Source organism: Papilio polytes, unplaced genomic scaffold (assembly GCF_000836215.1).
Source record: "Papilio polytes unplaced genomic scaffold, Ppol_1.0 DF824169.1, whole genome shotgun sequence".
In the NCBI taxonomy this organism is placed as follows: Eukaryota; Metazoa; Arthropoda; class Insecta; order Lepidoptera; family Papilionidae; genus Papilio; species Papilio polytes.
The window spans coordinates 3,828,774-3,849,411 of record NW_013525035.1 but is presented as its reverse complement, the minus strand read 5'-3'; the positions used below and the strand labels follow the sequence as shown (position 1 = coordinate 3,849,411).

At 36.7% G+C, this 20,638-nt stretch overlaps 1 protein-coding gene across 4 annotated transcripts in view; it reads left to right on the top strand.

Moving 5' to 3' along the window:
• LOC106111345 (plasma membrane calcium-transporting ATPase 2) overlaps window positions 1-20,638 on the top strand; it is a 133,011-nt gene that overhangs the window by 102,788 nt on the left and 9,585 nt on the right. For 3 of the 4 annotated variants that reach the window (XM_013293379.1, XM_013293378.1, XM_013293381.1), the window contains 18 exons: window positions 1,726-1,846; window positions 2,223-2,388; window positions 4,524-4,617; window positions 5,071-5,187; window positions 6,696-6,743; window positions 7,525-7,679; window positions 7,944-8,159; window positions 8,667-8,909; window positions 9,729-9,967; window positions 10,559-10,721; window positions 11,322-11,423; window positions 11,578-11,757; window positions 12,221-12,415; window positions 12,900-13,106; window positions 13,628-13,826; window positions 14,291-14,502; window positions 15,391-15,542; window positions 15,887-16,013. In XM_013293379.1, the coding sequence (XP_013148833.1) occupies window positions 1,726-1,846; window positions 2,223-2,388; window positions 4,524-4,617; window positions 5,071-5,187; window positions 6,696-6,743; window positions 7,525-7,679; window positions 7,944-8,159; window positions 8,667-8,909; window positions 9,729-9,967; window positions 10,559-10,721; window positions 11,322-11,423; window positions 11,578-11,757; window positions 12,221-12,415; window positions 12,900-13,106; window positions 13,628-13,826; window positions 14,291-14,502; window positions 15,391-15,542; window positions 15,887-16,013 (2,936 nt within the window). The remainder of the gene's footprint in view (window positions 1-1,725; window positions 1,847-2,222; window positions 2,389-4,523; window positions 4,618-5,070; window positions 5,188-6,695; window positions 6,744-7,524; window positions 7,680-7,943; window positions 8,160-8,666; window positions 8,910-9,728; window positions 9,968-10,558; window positions 10,722-11,321; window positions 11,424-11,577; window positions 11,758-12,220; window positions 12,416-12,899; window positions 13,107-13,627; window positions 13,827-14,290; window positions 14,503-15,390; window positions 15,543-15,886; window positions 16,014-20,638) is intronic. The other variant, XM_013293380.1, reaches the window with a different exon arrangement.

The window sequence follows — 20,638 nt, the reverse complement described above, 5'->3', positions numbered from 1 at the left end:
TTTAAACAAGGTGTGGTCGCTACTTGGTAGTCGCCGTCTTTCTGCACATAAATGTAAGTGAATTGCAGTTCTTTAAATATTTGAACTTCCAGCACTTTCTACAAATAGTTTATTCAGAACAATGATTTAATATTGAATTGAAAGAAACCTTGATCTAATTAATTAAATGTATAGGTCATAAATATATGCAAATTATAAAGATTCTAGCGTTCGCCCGCGACTCCGTCCATGAGGAATAAAAAAAAAACAAAAGTGAGTAGCCCATGAGTTCTCCAGACTATCCTCTACATCTATACCAAATTTCATCCAAATCCGTTTAGATGTTTAGGCTAGAAACTCTAACAAACATCCATCTAAACTTTCGCATTGATAATATTAGTATGATTTCATTTTTTTAACTCTGTCGATAAAGCGTTTTCTATAATAAAATTATAAAGAGGGCACATTTGTATTTTTGTATGTATTGAAATATTTCAAAACTACTAGGTTGATTTCAAAAATTCTTTCAACATTAAAAGCTATGTTATCAATGAGTAACATAGGCTATTTTTTTATTATTTTTTACTTGTTTTATAAAGATCGAAGTACCATGATATTAGGGCATGTTTAGTTGCTTGACTTGAGTATACGGGCCCTGTTAGCACGTCGTGATAGCGTGTCTGCTTGCACGTATTACACGGCGGTAATTTAGTTGTTACGTTTTGTCCATCTGTGTGTTTAGATTGTTTAGATTTATTTAATAAATAAAATATAAATAAAGCATTAAATAATAAATTAATATGTTAAATAAATAAATTAAATAGTGTTCATGTGAATTTTGATGTTTGTTTAGTAATTACTGTTTAGATAAATACACATTTGTACAAGAAATAAATTTACTGTCAGAATTTTAACTAGCATTGCTAACTAATATATCTAAAACGTGTCTACGCAATCAAAACAATAGTATGAAACATGTATTCCTCTGAGGAACATATTTTAGTTTTACGAACTGTTAGGATGCCTCATGACATGTCTAAAATATGAGATAAAATCTCACATTTAGTAAACACCACTGTAATTGTTTTGATATGGCTCATAATTACTTAGTACACAACCACACTTTTTGGTTCTTTAAACCCAATAGTTTACCACTGCTTACCACAATTCAACTGATAACCGTAATAATTGAGTTTACAGTAATGCCTTTATTAATGAAAACTCACTGTAATGAATGACACTCCAAACTAATTACGGACATTAAATCCTATAACACCTTCGTATCGGGGTCAAATTGCCCCAATGTGTCATAATTGAATACCTCTCGCTCACACTCCATACGTGTGAAAGAGATAGCATCCATTAGCCGTTCATAGGCGTAATCTAATTAAGAAGAGTGTGGCATATCTTAATGCGAGTATCACTAAATAATATAGTTTAATGACTGTTAATAGTTACAAAAATAAAAAAAAATAGTAGCTAGCTGGTTTATCTATTAAGGCACATAAACACTGAAATAATAGATAACAAACACGTTCTCTCACCCGAGTTAATCCTTCTTTAGTTCTTTCTGCTAGTCTCTTAAAGATCGTAGAGTTAAATAAACTTTTAGACCTGTTTGTAAAACAAACAAACATGATTGTTAGTTTCTGATATTAGTGTGCGCCAGAAATTTTTAGCTCTGTTACATTAGTTATTCTATTTTTTTTATTCGCGTAATTTAAAAACATTTGTTAAAAATTTCAGGTCATTTGGACGAAGAGGAAGGACACTACCAATGGATAGAGGGTCTGGCGATCTTAATATCTGTCATAGTTGTTGTTATAGTCACTGCATTCAACGATTACACGAAAGAAAGACAATTCAGGTGAGTTCTAATACAGTTTCTAAGTTAATCTGATAAACATCAAAGCACAAACTAAGTAGACATGCGGAATTACTTATAGAATTATTTCTCTACTTCGTATATCGTAAATGTGCAAATCGTCTTCTACAGTTTAGGCTAGTAAGGCTACCAAGAATTGAGCCACTATTTGACATTTCCATAAAATGCAAAATATCTTTCAATAGTGGATTTGTAAACGATTAGCTATCGTCCGCGACCCCAATCGCGTAAAATTAAATAAAACAAACGCTAAAAGTCTCTTCCAGACTGCTCTACATCTATGTCAACTTCCATCCATTTAAACTTTAGTATGTGTTGCTAACTGTCTGAAATGACGTTGTTTTATTGTAAATTTCAGAGGGCTTCAATCAAGGATAGAGGGTGAGCACAAGTTTGCGGTGATCCGCGGCTCTGAGGTCAAGCAGGTTCCCATCAGCGAGATCGTGGTGGGCGACATCTGCCAGATCAAATACGGTGACTTGCTGCCTGCCGACGGCGTACTGTTGCAGAGTAACGACCTAAAGGTCACAACACCCTTTATGACACCCTGTATATGTTACCGATAGATCTTGAATATCGCACATTTGTAATTTCCCAGTGCTAAAGGTGGAGTTAGCAAATTGTAAATTAAATTGATTTATGTTCGCACGGCAGCTATAAAATGATTCGACGACTTATCTGATTCGGATTGAACTTATTTATAATAGCTGTCCCAAAAAGTGATGTTGTCGGATTGTATGTCATGTCTTGTCTTATATGTTATTACAAATAGTATATTGAATCATAAGGTGGCAAACGAGCAAGCGGCCACCTGAATCCGCTCAAATTTCGAAGCGAATACTCAGAGATCTCCGTATAAAAGACGCGTTGCCTACTTTTAATACACGAAGGAGACGCATATAAAGTAGATATTCCCCCTTAGTATGCGTCTCCACCGTCAAATCCACTTTCCCTTCCCAACCTTATAAATGTGGAGATGAGAAGGGACTAAAATTAGGCCTCCAGCACGGATAACTCTAACTGTAACATAAACGTTGTGTAGACAGCGGTCGATTACAACCGTATTGATGACGCACGTCGATGTATAAATGTGATTAGCTATCGCTACCTGACGGCCGATATCGCCGCGCCCATTGCTCAGATAACGCTACTTTAAATTGAAATTTAAACTACCAACCACTTGAAGTCGTCGTATAATGACAGGTGTCGCGTGTTACAAATTGTATACAAATGTCATAAGAAATTGATTTTTTAAATATTGACACTGGACTAATACGTTTATTTAGACTATCGTATCACTTTTGGAAAGAATACACGAAAGGATTACATTGAAGATATACAAGCACAGTAATATATCTTACTAGCTGTTCCCATGCGACTTCATCCGCATAGAATTATAAAAATGTCAAATTATCAATTGCAAATGTCAAAATGAGATGAACTTCGGCAATCATGCTTCCTTGATGTTGGCAGCAACTTAAGATCTCTTTCCCACATTAGGGTTCTTATCCAAAATATTTACCCCCTAAGTTTAATAGCGTGAAAATATATAGCCTAAAGCGCGACGTAAGTGTAGGGCTTTTTATTAAATAAATAATTATTCAAAAATATGCTGTAATAGCTGAGATGTTAGGCAACAAAGAAGTGTGTGTTTACGTTTTATTATAATATATCTTATTTATAGACCTACAAGGATATATGATGCTGTAGATAATAATTAAATTATGCTCACTAGCGTCCTCAGGTCAATGTCAAAAATTGACACAAGATTTCGTACTGTAGCTATCATGTTTCTCGTATACTCGTAGAACTAGCCATGATAATTGCCCTCTCATCGGGCTAAAAAACCCTCTTTTACTGTAAATCAGGCAGTCATCTTTAAAGTATTAAAAGTGGTGACTTAAACGGTTATTTACATTATAAAGTGCTAATTAAATAACATTCTGCAATAGTTGTCGCAACTAGCAACACAAACAAACGTTATCAAAGATTGAGTAACTTTGACGTCACTGCAGATGGAACGATATCGATAAGCAAAACGAAATTACATTGCATTCCAGTTTATTCTTATTAATATGTATTGTAAATACTAGAAACAGCGTTTTACTTTAAGCGCCTACAGCCTAATGGTTTGGGTTACGGATTACCGATCTTGATGTCGAGGGTACGAAACCCGCCATGCGACTATTGTCGTGAACCATATCCTAGCATAAGCCTAGAGCTTAGTTGGAATGGTTAAAGGAAATATTAGTAAATTAACAAAAATCTACTAATGTTTTTAATAAAAAAAACCTACGAAAGCTAATAATTCTTAGATAAATCTTAATAAAAATTAGATTTTTTGTTATGATTTTGATGTATCTCATTTTTGTCTCACTAATCAAATATCGGGTTAGTCAAATATCTTTGTGGATTTACATTGTCTCAATGCTGGTACAAAAACATGACAATGCTATACTGATAATCCTCTTTAGAAAACCAGAAGTAAATAAGAAACAGAAGACAGTGTACACCGCATTCGAAAATTATTTAAATCAAGTGTATAAAAACGGCAAAGGGTTCGATTTTTTTTTATTTTTAATCCGTACTCTCTGCCGACCTCTCACAGTTATGGGTGTGAATATAAATTAATATTGAAGTAAATGTATGGTGATTTCAGATCGATGAATCCTCGCTCACGGGGGAGTCTGACCATGTCAAGAAGGGTGAATCTTTTGATCCCATGGTGCTGTCGGGTACTCACGTTATGGAAGGTAACCTTTTTTATTACTTTTAAGACCAAAAGACTGCATGCTATATCGTCTGCTGAGAATTAAAAAAAAACTTAGTAATAAGCCTATAGGTTCATTCCTATTAAGTTCTGCATTTGTACAAAATTTCATCGGAATCCGTAATGAAGATAGATAGTAACGTCCTTACAAAAACATCCATACATACAAAATTACGTATTTATAATATTAGTATGATTTTTTGATAAAAACATTATTTATTTACCTTGTATCTGTTTTATTGATTGAGTAGTTTAAATTTTTAATAGATTTCGAGATTTCGACGTCTCCCCCTTTGTTATTAGCTTTGGAGGAGGTAAAGTCCTTAATACCAACACTTTTAAGCATTGCTTAAGTTGCCCTTAAACTACGCTAAGTGGTATGCTGGAATAAAACGTATGTTTTATTTAATTCAACCGATTTAATTTTCAATTCCAGGGTCGGGTAAGATGCTGGTGACGGCTGTAGGTGTGAACTCCCAGGCGGGTATTATCCTCACGCTGCTGGGCGCGGCCGTGGATAAGCAGGAGAAGGAAATCAAGCAGATGAAGAAAGGTCAGTTATCTCTCCGTTGTGTGCTGCAGTAGCATAGTGATGTCCCCATTAGTTGGTTGGATATCCTCTCTGTATACTTAATTGCAAAAATAATGTTCTATTTTTTATTTTTACTTACACTGTTTTTATAATAGTTTTGTTTAAATCAGAAAAAAGGTTATTTTATTGATAAAAGATGTCTCTATTGGTAAAAGAAATTTTTGGGTTAGTCTAAGTTAGAATAAGCAATAATTTGTTCTTCAATAAAGATAGTGTAAGGTTAGTGTTTTTGAAATTAAAAAAAAAAACAGAAATGATATCCAAATAGTTGAAACTTGCAAAATCTAGTTTAGTGTTGTTCATTTATATTATGCTCATTTGGTTATATCGATATTTACTAAAATCTTTTACTTAAAAATGTCTAAATTACAAGATAAATTAGACTCTAGTGTCTATTGTTTAAAGTTTAAATTTGTTTTAATCTATATGAGCATAGTAGTGTCCGATGCTTAGTTGCATATTTAGTGTTACCACAAGAAGAATGAAATTATATCCCCTTACCATGAGCCATTGCACATTAGGGATGTTGAAATGACAACGAAACTGGTAGAAAAAAATATAAACTCAATCATACAGATTAAAAATGAATGTTGAACACTGTTTAATCTATTTAAAAATGTCATCTAGATAGATATCATTTGTTTTTTATTAAAAAAAAGTTACTCCGATCACTTAATTTTGGTCCATTACAACAAAGAATAATTTTCAATATCGTTATAATTATGAATTAACTTTGAATTAATCCCTGAAATTGCATTTAAATGCATATTTGTGAATTTATTGATGTTACTAGTCAAAATGTTTTTATGGACTTCTTATATTTCTACCAGTTTCGTTTGTGGATATGAGATTATTTTATAGTTGGATTTGGAGGTTTTGGTCCGTGTTTCGGGTACTGGTGATAAATGTTAGTCGTTGTTCGTATTGTCTTTGTGTTTGACTAATTGCCTGTCTGTGGGTAGCATGGCGTTCATAGCCCCCTCTAGTGTCTGTTAGAAATAAGTAACCCCTCACATTATAAAATAATCTCGTTACATCCATTTTTTAAATATTCCAAAAACTGTAAAGTGTATGCCCCTAAAGCATAGTCAATGCAAGTTTAGTCCTCGATCGGACACTTATGGCCATAAATAATGAGTCATTTTTATTAAAGGACATAATTGATCGATCGTTATCCAAACCCTTAGTATTAGCAACCGACATTCGTCTAGTGTGAATCCATTAAAGACATCCAAATTTTTTTTCTCCACCCCCCGACCCTGGCCCGCCGCACCCCACATCCATGCCGACGATGAAAAATTAAACAAACAAATTAAAAAAAAAATAAACATACACATTTAAACTGCATCGTATAACTGTTGTCTATGGTGCATGATGTAAAAATGTTACCCAACGGTCTCCGTTGAATGTGTATGGCTTTTTATTGGAATGAAAAAAAAATCGACAATGGATTACGGGAATTATTATAGAAGCTAAAAAGCAGCAACGCAAGGGGACACAACGCAAGAGCCTTACCGGTAAGTACTCCTTTGCTACGACCCGCTTACGTCCCGTACACTTGGGGCCAGATATGTACCGCTTAACATTTAACCGACGCTAACGCTAGCTTACAAGCCTAATTTGTGAACATTATTCTGTCCTTAAGTGTACTTAATGCATTATGAATTTCCGTCATGAGATTTTCATACGATTAGAAACCCTAAACCTTTAACTTAAGATGCATTTTGACTATTTTGTCTATGAACTAATATTTTATTTAGTTTCAATGTGAAAATAACAATTTCACGTTTGATATTTTAGTATTTGCATCCGTTTTAGAATTAATGACTGATTTGAAGGAATAAATAGATAATACGTAAATATAAATAATTTGCTTTTAAATATCTCTGCATACCCCTAAAATCTACTACATTATCTGCATCTTTCTAATAAAATAAAATCTTTTATTACTTAATATACAAATTTTTCGTTTCTTGTTTGGTACAAATATTACTGTAGAACATAAAATTTATAAAGTTTAGATTAGTAGGTACAATAATTAAATTTTTTTTACAAATTTAATCTAAATTTAAAATAGTCACTAGTATTAGAATTTGGAGTTATTAGATACAAATTACAAGTTGAGTTAAAAATTAAGTATTTAGTGTATTCGGTAATTTTTTCTCTAAAATTAGTGAAACGTTAGCATTTTAACTATAAAATTAGTAGATTTTATTCCGAATTGGTAATTTAGCTACGGACTAATGTACCAAACAAGAAGGAATCTTCTAGAACATTCTGTAACGTGTAACATGTTAGGTGATGAAGACGCGACGCTGGCCGCGGGCAGCAACAGCCACGGCGCCAACCACCGAGAGGACAATCACGTGGCGCCGACAGACAAGCCTGCGGAAACTGGCCATAAAAAGGAGAAATCGGTTCTACAAGCCAAGCTGACGAAGCTTGCCATACAGGTAAAGGTCCAAATATCTTGACCCAATCGTACGAAACGCGCATTTCGCAATATTCTAAATCTTTGTTGGGTATTCAACAGATTATTCTCCAAATATGTGACATCCATCTATCAAAACTTTAATATTTTATTTTTATTTATTTACATATAGGAAAAAACATTAAAAAATTTACAAATAAAAATGTCGCCAAACTGCATAGCAGTTTGTTGACGACAAGCACCCATTTCTTATAAATATACCTTAATGTATACGTTTGTTTTCCAGATCGGGTACGCGGGCTCCACGATCGCGGTGCTGACGGTGATCATCCTGGTGGTGCAGTTCTGCGTGCACACGTTCGTGATCGACGGCCGGCCGTGGAAGGCGACTTACATCAACAACCTGGTGAAGCATCTCATCATCGGTGTGACCGTGCTGGTGGTGGCCGTGCCCGAGGGACTGCCGCTCGCTGTCACATTGTCACTTGCCTACTCTGTTAAGGTAAGGTCTGGTCACTTATGGCCGCATACTCTGTTATGGTAAGGTTCATTGGTCACTTATGGCCGCATACTCTGTTAAGGTAAGGTTAATTGGTCACTTATGGCCGCATACTCTGTTATGGTAAGGTTCAATGGTCACTTATGGCCGCATACTCTGTTATGGTAAGGTTCATTGGTCACTTATGGCCGCATACTCTGTTATGGTAAGGTTCATTGGTCACTTATGGCCGCATACTCTGTTTTGCGAAGGTTTGACGGTGTTGATCTTAACAACTAGCGTTGTTTGAATGTTTTGTACGATTTGAGACACGATAAAGTAACCCACGTTACGCTTTTTTGTCAAATTGCCAGTACGAAAAAAAAATATTTAATCGTAATAATTGTTTTTTGTTATAATCTTATAGAGCAACTTACTGCTACCGTATTAATTATTTATAAGAAATCGGAATTTATCTCGTAACAATACCGTGGATTTCCACAACTATATATGTAACAATTTTATTTTCAGAAAATGATGAAAGACAACAATCTAGTGCGTCATTTGGACGCGTGTGAGACAATGGGCAACGCGACAGCGATCTGTTCCGACAAGACCGGCACTCTGACCACCAACCGTATGACAGTTGTGCAGTCCTACATCTGTGAGAAACTGTGCAAAGTGACGCCCAACTTCCGCGATATTCCAGCCGATGTCGGCGAGACTATGGTCGAAGGGATTTCTGTTAATAGTGCCTTTACTTCCGGAGTTATGGTACGTTTCATGTAATATTGAAAATTCCAACTTTGATATCGATTTTTTTTAAGATCTAATTCCAGTCATGTTTACTGAAACCTATCGAATAATTGCCTTGTGTACAAAAGTTAACACACTTAACTAATATTAGCCGATTTCTGTTTTTAAATACTAGATTTTTGTTAATTCACTAATACAAGGAAATATTAGTTCCATTCCAACTACGCTGGAAGCTTGTGCTAGGATATAGTCCACGACAATAGTTGAATAGTGGGATTCGAACCCTCGATCCCAAGATCGGTAGTCCGTAAACCATTAGGCTGGTATGATTGCTTGATTATACGGCTTGTTCCTTTTACCTAACCAAATGTACCTAACCAGTTACATTAGGTTGTCTTGAAATCGATATCTGATCGTTTTAACATGGGATTGATGGCATAAAGTTGGCAAAGTATTTTAGCAAGTCAAGTCATTTTATGTAGTTGTTATTTTAAATTCCAGTCATTTTTAGTCAATTTAGACATGTAGTAATTTTATAAAGCAAAACTGTAATATTAAAATATAAAAACTAAATAAGCAATAAGAAAACTGTAAGATGTTCGAAAGAGAAAAATCTAATAAATAAAGAGTTCCCTCCTGCACCCAAGGGGGAACGAGAGGGCGGTATAGAGCCGCCCATAAGCAAGAAAAGTTAGCAAAGTGTACCCACTCTAGCACAAAAACTTGACTGGTTACGGGAACGGAAAAATGTTTGTTACCTAACTGGTTAGGTTAATTTGGTTAGGTAAACGTAACAGGCAGATTGTACGTTTCTTATTGGATTTTATTTGTGTCCAGCCGGCTCAAGACCCGACCTCCCCGCCGGTACAAATCGGCAACAAGACGGAGTGCGCGCTGCTGGGCTTCGTGCTGGCGCTGGGCCAGAGCTACGAGGCGGTGCGCGAACGCAACCCGGAGGAGTCCTTCACGCGCGTCTACACGTTCAACTCCGTGCGCAAGAGCATGTCCACAGTCATACCGTACAAGGGCGGGTACAGGCTCTACACTAAGGGAGCTTCCGAAATTGTATTGAAAAAGTAAGGATTTTATACTAATAAGCGATTTTTTAACTTAATTGTTATGTGGTAGGGTGTAGCGCTTTTAAATTAGACATACCGAGTTATAGCTTATTAAACTAATATAGACAAAAAAATAATAAAAGAAAATAACTTTGTATAAACAATCAATGTCGCAAGATAAAATTACAAAAACAAAAAAGTCGGCAATTAAAGTCTAATAAAATATCTTGCTACGCAAATAGAACCAAGTCGGCTATAAAAAAAGAAAAAAAAACAACTATGGTATGCTCAGTTTAAAAAATTAGTTTGGACTTAAGCGTATTTGCTTTTATAAACCTCGTATGTATAATAATCTTATAATCAGTTTCAATTATTTGGAACAAAAACCTGTTTTACGATAATCGTTATATTCAAATCGTATAGTTTTTAATAAAACTATAACGAGAATTTGAATATATGTACATTTTGAAGGAGGACAGAAGAATGTATGGAATTGTGAAAGAGGTCAAAGAAGAAAGTAAATTCAGATAGGACAGCTGATAGTTTGGCGAAGAATATGTTATTCACAATATAATTGAAATTATAGCCTGTATATAATAATAATTGCAGGTGTTCGTTCATCTACGGCCACGAGGGTCGCCTGGAGAAGTTCACCCGTGACATGCAGGACCGGCTGGTGAAGCAGGTCATAGAGCCCATGGCCTGCGACGGGCTGCGGACCATCTCCGTCGCGTACAGGGACTTCGTGCCCGGCAAGGCCGACATCAACCAGGTAACTGGACAAATGGATGGATGGATGGATGGATGGATAAACTTATAATGGATAACAATTCTGTTTTAACGGTGGCATACAAATTAGCCATAAAAATACTTTTAAAAATGTATGACGGAGGTTTAAAGAATTTAATTTGGATTGAATTTGTTAACATTTACCAACATAGCAGATCTGTATCGGCTTAATAATATTATAAATGTAAAAGTTTAGATGTAAGGACGGATGTTTATTAGAATTATGTAAAATTAACTTCTGAATGGTTCTCGATGAGATGATTTTGTATAAATTAAGTGCATAGTCTGGAAATACACATAGGTCAGTTTTGTTATTTCTTTTATTCCACGCAGAGTCGCGGGCGAAAGCTAGTTAGTTTTTAATTAACTAGCTATTGCTCGCGACTTCGTCTTTTTTTTGAAATCTGCACAGAAGTTTTTAAGTGATTTCAATACATACAAAATCTTTATTAGAATATATGGTTTAAACAATTTAATTTGGATGGACGTTTGTTACCATAAAAAAATGAATCGAGTATTTATCAGAGTAATATTAATGTGAAACTTTGTATGGATGGATGTTTTAATATATTTGTCTGCGTAGGTGCACATAGACCAAGAGCCGAACTGGGACGACGAGGACAACATCGTGAACAACCTCACCTGTCTTTGTGTTGTTGGTATTGAAGATCCCGTCAGGCCAGAGGTATATACAAAATAATAATAAAATGTAAAACGCCTAGTCCTAAACTATCCGCAAACTTTTTACGTTTAAATGAAATTGAACTCTATTTGTTTTGAATAAAGTCTAAATAACAAAAAATGTCTTATGTCTCTGACAATAAAGTTGTAATTTCCAGGTACCGGAGGCTATCCGTAAGTGTCAGAAGGCGGGTATCACGGTGCGTATGGTGACGGGTGACAATGTAAACACGGCGCGGTCTATCGCCATCAAGTGCGGCATCCTCAAGCCAACTGATGACTTCCTCATCCTCGAGGGCAAGGAGTTCAACAAGAGGATCCGAGACGCTAACGGAGAGGTTTGTATCCGACTCGAAGGACCAAAAATAACAAAAACGATATAAGGAGATATTTTTTAAATCTATTCGTTATTTCAGCACATTATGATTATTTTTATTGGACTATGTCTGCAATGTTTACATGTAGAAAGATAGGTTACTTTTACTAGGCCTAGTTCCAAGATCGATATTTTTTTATCATTTGCTGTGTTACTGTCATAAATGTCGCTAAATATGAGTTAAGAGCTCCGCTAATTGTAGATTTAGTATACATGACTGTTTTCAAAATTTTTCAACGACTTTGAAATATTATGCACAAACGGTTTTCCGATGGTTTCACTTGGAACTATATGAAACAATCGGCAAAGCACAGATAATATATTGTATCGGAACGCATCTGTTATAATTGTCATCATGCTAGATCGCGTCCTTCTGTTTTGTCATCGTGTTACAGTTTGATACAATATTAGTATTACGTGTCCAGGTGCAGCAGAACCTGATCGACAAGGTGTGGCCGAAGCTGCGCGTGCTGGCGCGCTCCTCGCCCACCGACAAGTACACGCTGGTGAAGGGCATGATAGAGTCCAAGGCCTTCGACACGCGCGAGGTGGTCGCCGTCACCGGAGACGGTACCAACGACGGACCGGCGCTCAAAAAGGCTGATGTCGGCTTCGCTATGGTAATCTTCTTAAATATCTTCCATTCCTTCTTTACATTTTATCTCTTTGTCATTCCGTTACTCTGTTTCTATCTTTCTAGAAAGAAAGACAGAACTATAGATTGTCAGAAGAGAGACAGAACTATAGATTGTTAGAAGACAATCTATAGTTCTGTCTCTCTTCCTCTTTTTGTTTTTCCATTGTTGTCTCTCACTCTTTCTTTTTCCATTGTTATCTCTTTTCCTCTTTCTGTCATTACATGGTACTGTTTCTCTCCTTTCTTTCACTGTATCGTTCTATCCCTCCATCTTTTTTTCTTTCTTTCCCCCCCTATCTTCTCTTCTTTTTGTCTTGTCCCGCTTCATTGTGTCTCCTCGCTTTTTCTGCCTTCTTTGTCTCCTGTATTGGTTATTTTTTCTCTTAAGGTCTTCAAATGTTATAAATCTGTTTATTATAAATTAAACATAGTTTTATTATTAATTTCCAATAACATTATTATTTCAGGGTATCGCCGGTACGGATGTGGCGAAGGAGGCGTCAGACATAATCCTGACGGATGACAACTTCTCTTCAATCGTGAAGGCGGTGATGTGGGGCCGCAACGTGTACGACTCCATCGCCAAGTTCCTGCAGTTCCAGCTCACTGTCAACGTGGTGGCGGTTATTGTCGCCTTCATAGGCGCCTGCGCGATACAAGACAGCCCTCTAAAGGTAAACCCCACTGGGAAGCTTGGAACCTACCCTATAGTTAGGAGACTAGACTCTCCCCATTCCCGTGAAATTAAAAAAGCAAGCCTATGTGTCCTTACAGACTATATTCTACATCTATGTCAAATATAATCGAGATCCGTTTCGCCGTTTAGGCTACAAACTCTAACAAACATCCATCCATCTAAATTTTCGCATTTATAATATTAGTATGATTTATTTAAACTTTTACCTTCATGTTATGTTGATGTCATCAATTTAAAATGAATATAGAATGTAAATTACATCGTCAACCATTGAAATCTATGAATACAATTTCTTATTTCAATTGAATTCTACAATTAATAATTAATTTATATGGCCCTAAGTATCGCAATATTGCGATACTTAGGGCCTGTCCCACTAGTGGCTGATACAAGCTCAGATAGGTTAAAAATGACGTCACTGTCAGATCTCATATTTTACACGTATTGTTTTTACAATTTACAATCTAGTGGAACAGGGGCTTAATGTAATATTTTTAGGCGGTACAAATGTTGTGGGTGAACTTGATAATGGACACGCTGGCGTCGCTGGCGCTGGCCACGGAGATGCCGACGCCCGACCTGCTGCAGCGCAAGCCCTACGGCCGCACCAAGCCCCTCATCAGCCGCACCATGATGAAGAACATCCTCGGACAGGCCATCTACCAGCTCTTTATTATCTTCTCACTGCTATTTGTAGGTAAGTAACTACACAACAAAACAGCAACTATCTACAGAAAAACTAAGATACTAGGGGATTAAGCAAAATTCTAGATTTTACATTTTTATTACGTACTGGCTGCTGCTAACGACTTCGCCCGCGTGAAATTAAAAAAAAAATACAGCCTTTATTACTCACCTTTCTAATGGTGAAAGAATTTTTTAAAATAGCCGCGTAGTTATTATAAAACATACAAAAATACGAATTTTCCCTCTTTATAATATTAGAATAGACTAAGTAGCTTTTGCCCTTGTTTCCGTCTGCTCGAAATAAAAAAATATGTAGCTATTGTGTTCTTCCAGACTATATTCTACAACTGTGCCAAATATCATCGAGATGCTATAAGCCGTTTTAGAGATAGCTTGTAAAATCATGTGTAGCTTTTTTTTCTCCATAAATCCAAACTTTTTTTATAGTGTTAAAATAATGTTTTAATGTGACAGGTGACAGATTGCTAAACATCCCGTCTGGGCGCGGGCAGCCGCTCGGCTCGGAGCCGACGCAGCACTTCACCATCATCTTCAACACGTTTGTGATGATGACACTCTTCAATGAGATCAACGCGCGCAAGATACACGGACAGAGGAACGTATTCGAGGGACTCTTCACCAACCCAATCTTCTACTCGATATGGATCGGCACTGCCTTGTCTCAGGTAATTGAATGAATGAATGATTTTCGTGTCACGTTCCTCATGATGACTGATAAGACGACGCTCGAAATTACAAGACAAATGAATGATAAAATGCCTCTGCACTGCGTCTCAGGTAACTTAATGAATGACTTTCATGTTATGTTGCTCCTAATGACTTCAACAAGTTGACGTCCGCAAACTCAGGTAAAAGAAATCTCTTGCCTTGGAACTGCTCTGTCACAAACAACTGAATGAATGATTTCATGATATCATGACTTGAGACCAGGTAATCAATGAATGATTGAGTGAACAAACCAATGAGTGCTTATACACTATGAATTCATGTGATTCGCTCACACGTATGAATTTGATAAAGCAAAATTAGGAGAATTATTTAAAATAAACTGTTTGTTTTTGTAGATATTTCCTTCCAAACTACAATAAGACTTTTTTTTATAACATAAGGTGGCAAACGAGTATGCAGCCACCTGAATCCGCCAAAATGGCGAAGCGACCGCTGCCCATAGATAACCGCCATCGCAGATGCGTTGCCTACCCTTATCCGACGGAGGAGACGCACATAAAGAGGATATTGCCCCTTCCTATGCATCTCCTCCACCGTCAAATCCCCTTCCCCTTTCCATCCTCTTCTTATAAGAAAGGGGTGGTAAAGAGAAAGGGACTTAAATTAGGCCTCCGGCACCACACTCATCAGACGAAACACGGAATAGCTTCCATTTCACACCTGTCTTCTGTGTGGTCGTGGTATTACACCGGGCGTGCCCTGCAGTGCTAAGATATTAAAGCGGGCACTACCACTGTTAAAACATAGACTACATATACGTAGGTAATAAGATAAAAGGTAGCATGGTATACCCAATTTTACCTTGTTCTACCCGATGGTTCCAGGTGATAATAATCCAGTTCGGCGGCATGGCGTTCAGCACGGCGGGGCTCTCGATAGACCAGTGGCTGTGGTGCCTGTTCTTCGGCGCCGGCACCCTCGTGTGGGGCCAGCTCGTCACCACCGTGCCCACTAGGAAGATACCCAAGAAGCTCGCGTTAGTATACATATTGGTTTTAAAGATAACTACAATTAGATCTTGTGTTTTGTGCTCTATGGCTATTTTAATAGGCCACCAATATAATGTATTTAATGAGACAAAAGTTATGTGTTTTCCATAAAATATATAAATAATAAATAATGTAATACTAAACTCTATCAGTTTTGTAATTATAAAGTTTAAAAAAGTATACATAAAAATCTTAACTTAATTGTATACATAATTCAATTGTATACAAAAAAATATACATAACAGTCTTGACCCAATTGTATACAAATTATACATTACGTTCGTGACTCAATTGTATAGTTTATTGAAATGTATATCTGGTTGTATCCCAGTTGGGGCCGAGGCCAGCCGGACCCCGAGACGATCCAGCCGGGTCCGGACTACGACGCGGACCTGGACAAGAAGCCGCGCGCCGGACAGATCCTGTGGATACGCGGCCTCACGCGCCTGCAGACGCAGGTACGCAGCGACACGCGACACCCGCAGTGACGTCACGCGAATAGGCCGATTGCTGTTGTACCAATACTGATGTCTCTTTCCTTTTAATGAGAATAACAGGGATGGCAATATTTTTGTAGGAAACCCATAGTAATGTTTACGTTTTCTAAGATAGGTATCCCCAATGGTACCAAATTTTTTCATTTTTCGAAAGTATGAAAAATGCTCTTTGAGAGTGGAAATGAAAGTTAAAAAAACAGTATTTTTATGTACAATCGGCCTATTCGCTTTTGGGGTGGTTTTTATATTTTTTTGGGGGTCAATGTTCGCCTTAAAGGGGATCTATGTTGATTTTTTGTCCTCGTTCAATGGGAATTTGAAAATATATTTTAATGGGGAGATTTTAATTATATTTCAATATGAATTCTTGTGTACTGTAAATAATTGTTTTTGAATATTGGTTTTTTTATTTTTTTAAAGGTTTTGCCAAGTTTTGTAAACAATTCTTTACAGTATTTTAAATGACAGTGTCTTGCAATTTTACTTATGATTTGTTTTAATACTCAATACTTTGCAGAATACTGTCATTGTGTTTTGACATAGAAAAATCATGTATTTTATTACGCGGCTGTGAATCGAAGACTGAAAAGTAAATTTTACAAAAAACTACATAATTTTTCTACGGCATGTTTACTTTGATAAGGTTACTGCGAATTAAGATCGCACAAAAGTAAACTTACTAAAGTAAATGAAAAAAATAAAAATAAATAATTTTCATAATGAATTAATAATAAAAGCATATAGGAGTGGCAGAAATGTTCGTGTTTAAAGAGGGATAAGTTGAAAGTTCGCAGCATTGTAACTTTTTAATTAAAAAATAAATAAAAAAATCCAGCAAAATCAACAGGTCAACACTGCGGATACCTTGGGCATCCTCACGCTAAGTCGACGATATGACTCTATTAATATATTATATACTATTAATATATATTTACTTTATTTGCATACAAGCCGAATATAACTATTTTTAACTATGCATCCATATAGACCGTCATAGTATAGTCTACGCTAATACACAATCCTTTATTTATCGGTATAGCCGGATAGAAGAAAAAAAAGATTTTTTCAACGACACAGTATAAAAAATAGATATATCAAATCTTACCGTAAACTCTACGTTCATTATTTTTTATTTTATTTTTTGTTTCACTCTCCTTTTTTATTTTTATTTTCTTACGTCTCATAATTACTTTTCATTCTCCTATACTTCTGTTCTCATTCGATAATTATTATTTTCTATATATATACCTACACAGAGAAACACTACACAGTAAATTTAGTAGATACGCTACATTTCTTTGGCCCATTAACGTAGATTACAATAGAACGATTGTTAATTTTGTTATTTTTCAACTTAATTTGTGAAAAATAGTAATTTTTTTGACAAAATTGGCAATCGTACCTTGCTACACTAGTTTATGTTTTTTACTATTCTAAAAAAAATAATTTAATTTCAGCCTGGTTTCATGACATCCGCTCCTTTGACTCGTTTCTATTTCCTTGATATCTCCATCTCTTACTGTTCTTAAGCTATCGTATACTGTCTCGCTCTCTCCGGCTGTCATGGAACCGGGCCTGGTGTTACACTAGTTAGAACGCCTTGAAACATCGCGAGTAACGGCCGTGCATGCTCCGCAGAGAACCCAGTCTGACGCTTCCCTTTTTATTTTTAATTTGAATATTTGTTTTTTTTCTACCACAACCACCACCCTGTACCACGACCCCATTGGCATGCGATTTATGTAGGCTGTGACGATGTTACTTATCCCTCATGATATCCCTCAAACAGTTACTATGACTACGTCCCATATTAGTTTTATATCTACTCAACATTACAACATCGCGGTATGAATATGGCTGTCTCTTTCTCTCCTCTATCTTTTTTTTTCTCTTAGTCATACTGACTGTTTGATTTTTTTTTTTACTATTTTTTTGTCTGTTTTTTTTTAATTGTTTATTTTAAGAATAGTGTTTTTTTTGCTTGTGATACGCCAGCCCAATACATCCTCGTTACTGATCCAAAGCAACCCAAGCTCTTGTTGAATGAAACGCCGTATTCACAAACCTAAGGCGACGACTAACGCACGTTACCGATATCCCAAAAAACAAGTTGGCAGTAACATTTTTTAATTGGTATATGTTTTTAATATTATTTCAATGTATAATTTGTTTATGCCGAATTGTGTTCAAGTTACTGCCAAACGATACCGTTCATTTAGAGTGTGGAGTGGATATAGATTTAAAAAAAAATATAGAAAAATGTTGAATACACATTTTTTTTTCATTAGAGAGCATGCCGCGTATGCTCAACGTACTAACATATGTTTGAATTGTAACCGTCCTCAATCGAACGTCTTTTTTTCCTTTGCTGTTGTACTGTCAGTGTTTTTTGAGTGTTGTTTTTTTTGTTTTGTTTTTTATTTTTTGTTTGTTGTCCATGAATGTTGTTCGAACCGTACTTTTTGGGGGGAAGGGATGGGGGGGTGAAGTCAGACGGGTGTAAGCGTCAAACTGAACGATGGGGATTTGTCAATGTCAGTAGTTTGCCTTGCCTTGCCAATTGGAAAAATGCCTTTGCTGTTATTTTGCGTTATAGGCTTGATGTAGTTGTCCATAAAGTGTTTAAATGTATATAAATTAGCGACACGCGTAGGCGACGCCGCTATGTCTCGGTGAGTATCATGTGTAGAAACGTATTGAGGTTTTAGTTTTTTTTTAACTTTATAAAAAAAAGTGATTCCGTGTAGCTTTCTAATACACGTAAGACTTTACAATTGTGTCAAGTATTTTTAAATGGTTTTTATGTTTAAAATTATAATAATGGAAGTTTTTTTACTGATTTATTTTTTCACAATTGTAAATTGTCTTATAAAGAACCTTTTTAGGCCAAATGTCTGTACCTCCTTGGCTCCCGATAAATGTTTAACAAACCTATAACAAGGCATGGTAGTTTAAATACCTGTTAATATCACATGTACTAAAACGACGAGATAAAATGCGTGCCGCCACATACAGGCATATGGAATTTGATATTAGATCGAAATTTAAAACATGCTGTATAAACAAAAAACTAAAAAACCCATCAATAAACGTGTGAGACGCTAAAAGCCATTTAGTGGCGCATTAGGTGTTCCCCGGTGAAGAAGCGCTAGTGCTAGTGAACCCATTGACCCCACTGAACCTCCTAGGTGTCCTCCCTGCGTTGTCTAGGCGTAGTCTAGAAGCTGAACTACAGGGTGTAGCTAAGGCCTCGATTCGACTCCCATTTTCAGTTTTCAATATCAGATTCTTTCGTTTCATTTTTTTTCTTTTTGGTTTGATCGTTTCTCATTTGTTTGGGCACCTCCGAGTCATATTCGTATCACGTGACACCGGCCGCAAGATGGCCGCATACAGTATACACCAAACACTGTTCCGTTTTTAAATTTTGTTTTTTTTCTTTCTCTAATTTTGTTCTTGTGTTACGAAAAAGGTTCCACTCTTTCCGTGTTGGCCTGCTTTCAGACGACAGATATGGGGATGTAGTTTGAACTGGGTATTTTAAATGTAAATGAGATTACGTTTTATTCGCTTGGATGTTGAATATTTTTAATGGGTAATTTAAAAAATAAGCGGTAAAAAACATCTGATTTTGAACTAAAGTTTAAATAAAAAGAAACTTAAAAAAAATATATTAACTCTTTATTTTTAAAAGACTAGCAATGTCAGCCAGTAATTTTTCAAAGAAAAATTAAATTATAAAGTAAAATTATTTAACACATTTCACAATAGTTTAAAACATGCTGTGAAATGATTTTCATTCTTTTGTAAGATTTTATGAACAAGTGAATTTTTATTTTTCTGGCACATGTCAGGCGAATAAAGCGTACTTAGAATAGAAGTGTAGAATCGGTAAAGAACCCCCATATCTGGTTGTGGAGCAAGTTGTAAAGCTAGGGCTGCGCACGTAGGAGGGTGTCGAATGGGGCGAGCCGCGCGTCGTTGAGAGATGTTGTTGGCAGCCCCGGCCGGTGCTGGAGACCGAGGTGTAGTGGCGGGCGCGGCGGCTGGCGGCGCGCTGCGCACGACGGACGCTCACGGTACACCCCTAGCGCGTAGCTCGCGGCCGGCCCACGCTCCCTCCGTCACACCTCACTGACAGACATGACACAATGACTTTGACAGTTGAATCACGAAATGCCTTAAAAGTCATCAATGAAATTTGCAAGATGACCTTGTGTTTTTAGTAGTTTTGTCTAAGCATTTTGTAACTCTCACAATTTTTCTTACTTGTAATTTAAAAAAAATGTTTTTGTCATCAAAGACACACCGACTGACCGAACCGAACCGTTGTAAAGCGGTGTAAACCTGTGAGCCGGTGTCGTGGGCTGGCCGCGATAGTTTTCAATAGTTCTGTCCCCGTCTGTGCTGCATCCCACGTCTGCCCCGGTAGACTCGCTGTCCCTCATCTGGCACCGTCCGCCCGCACCGCCCGGGCACGAGCACCGCCCTCCCCATCGACCCATCGCCCCGCTTTGTGACGTCATCAGACCTTCCGCTCGGAGGCGTCGGCGCGTCGCCCCAGTACCAGCTGTCGCTAGCACCTA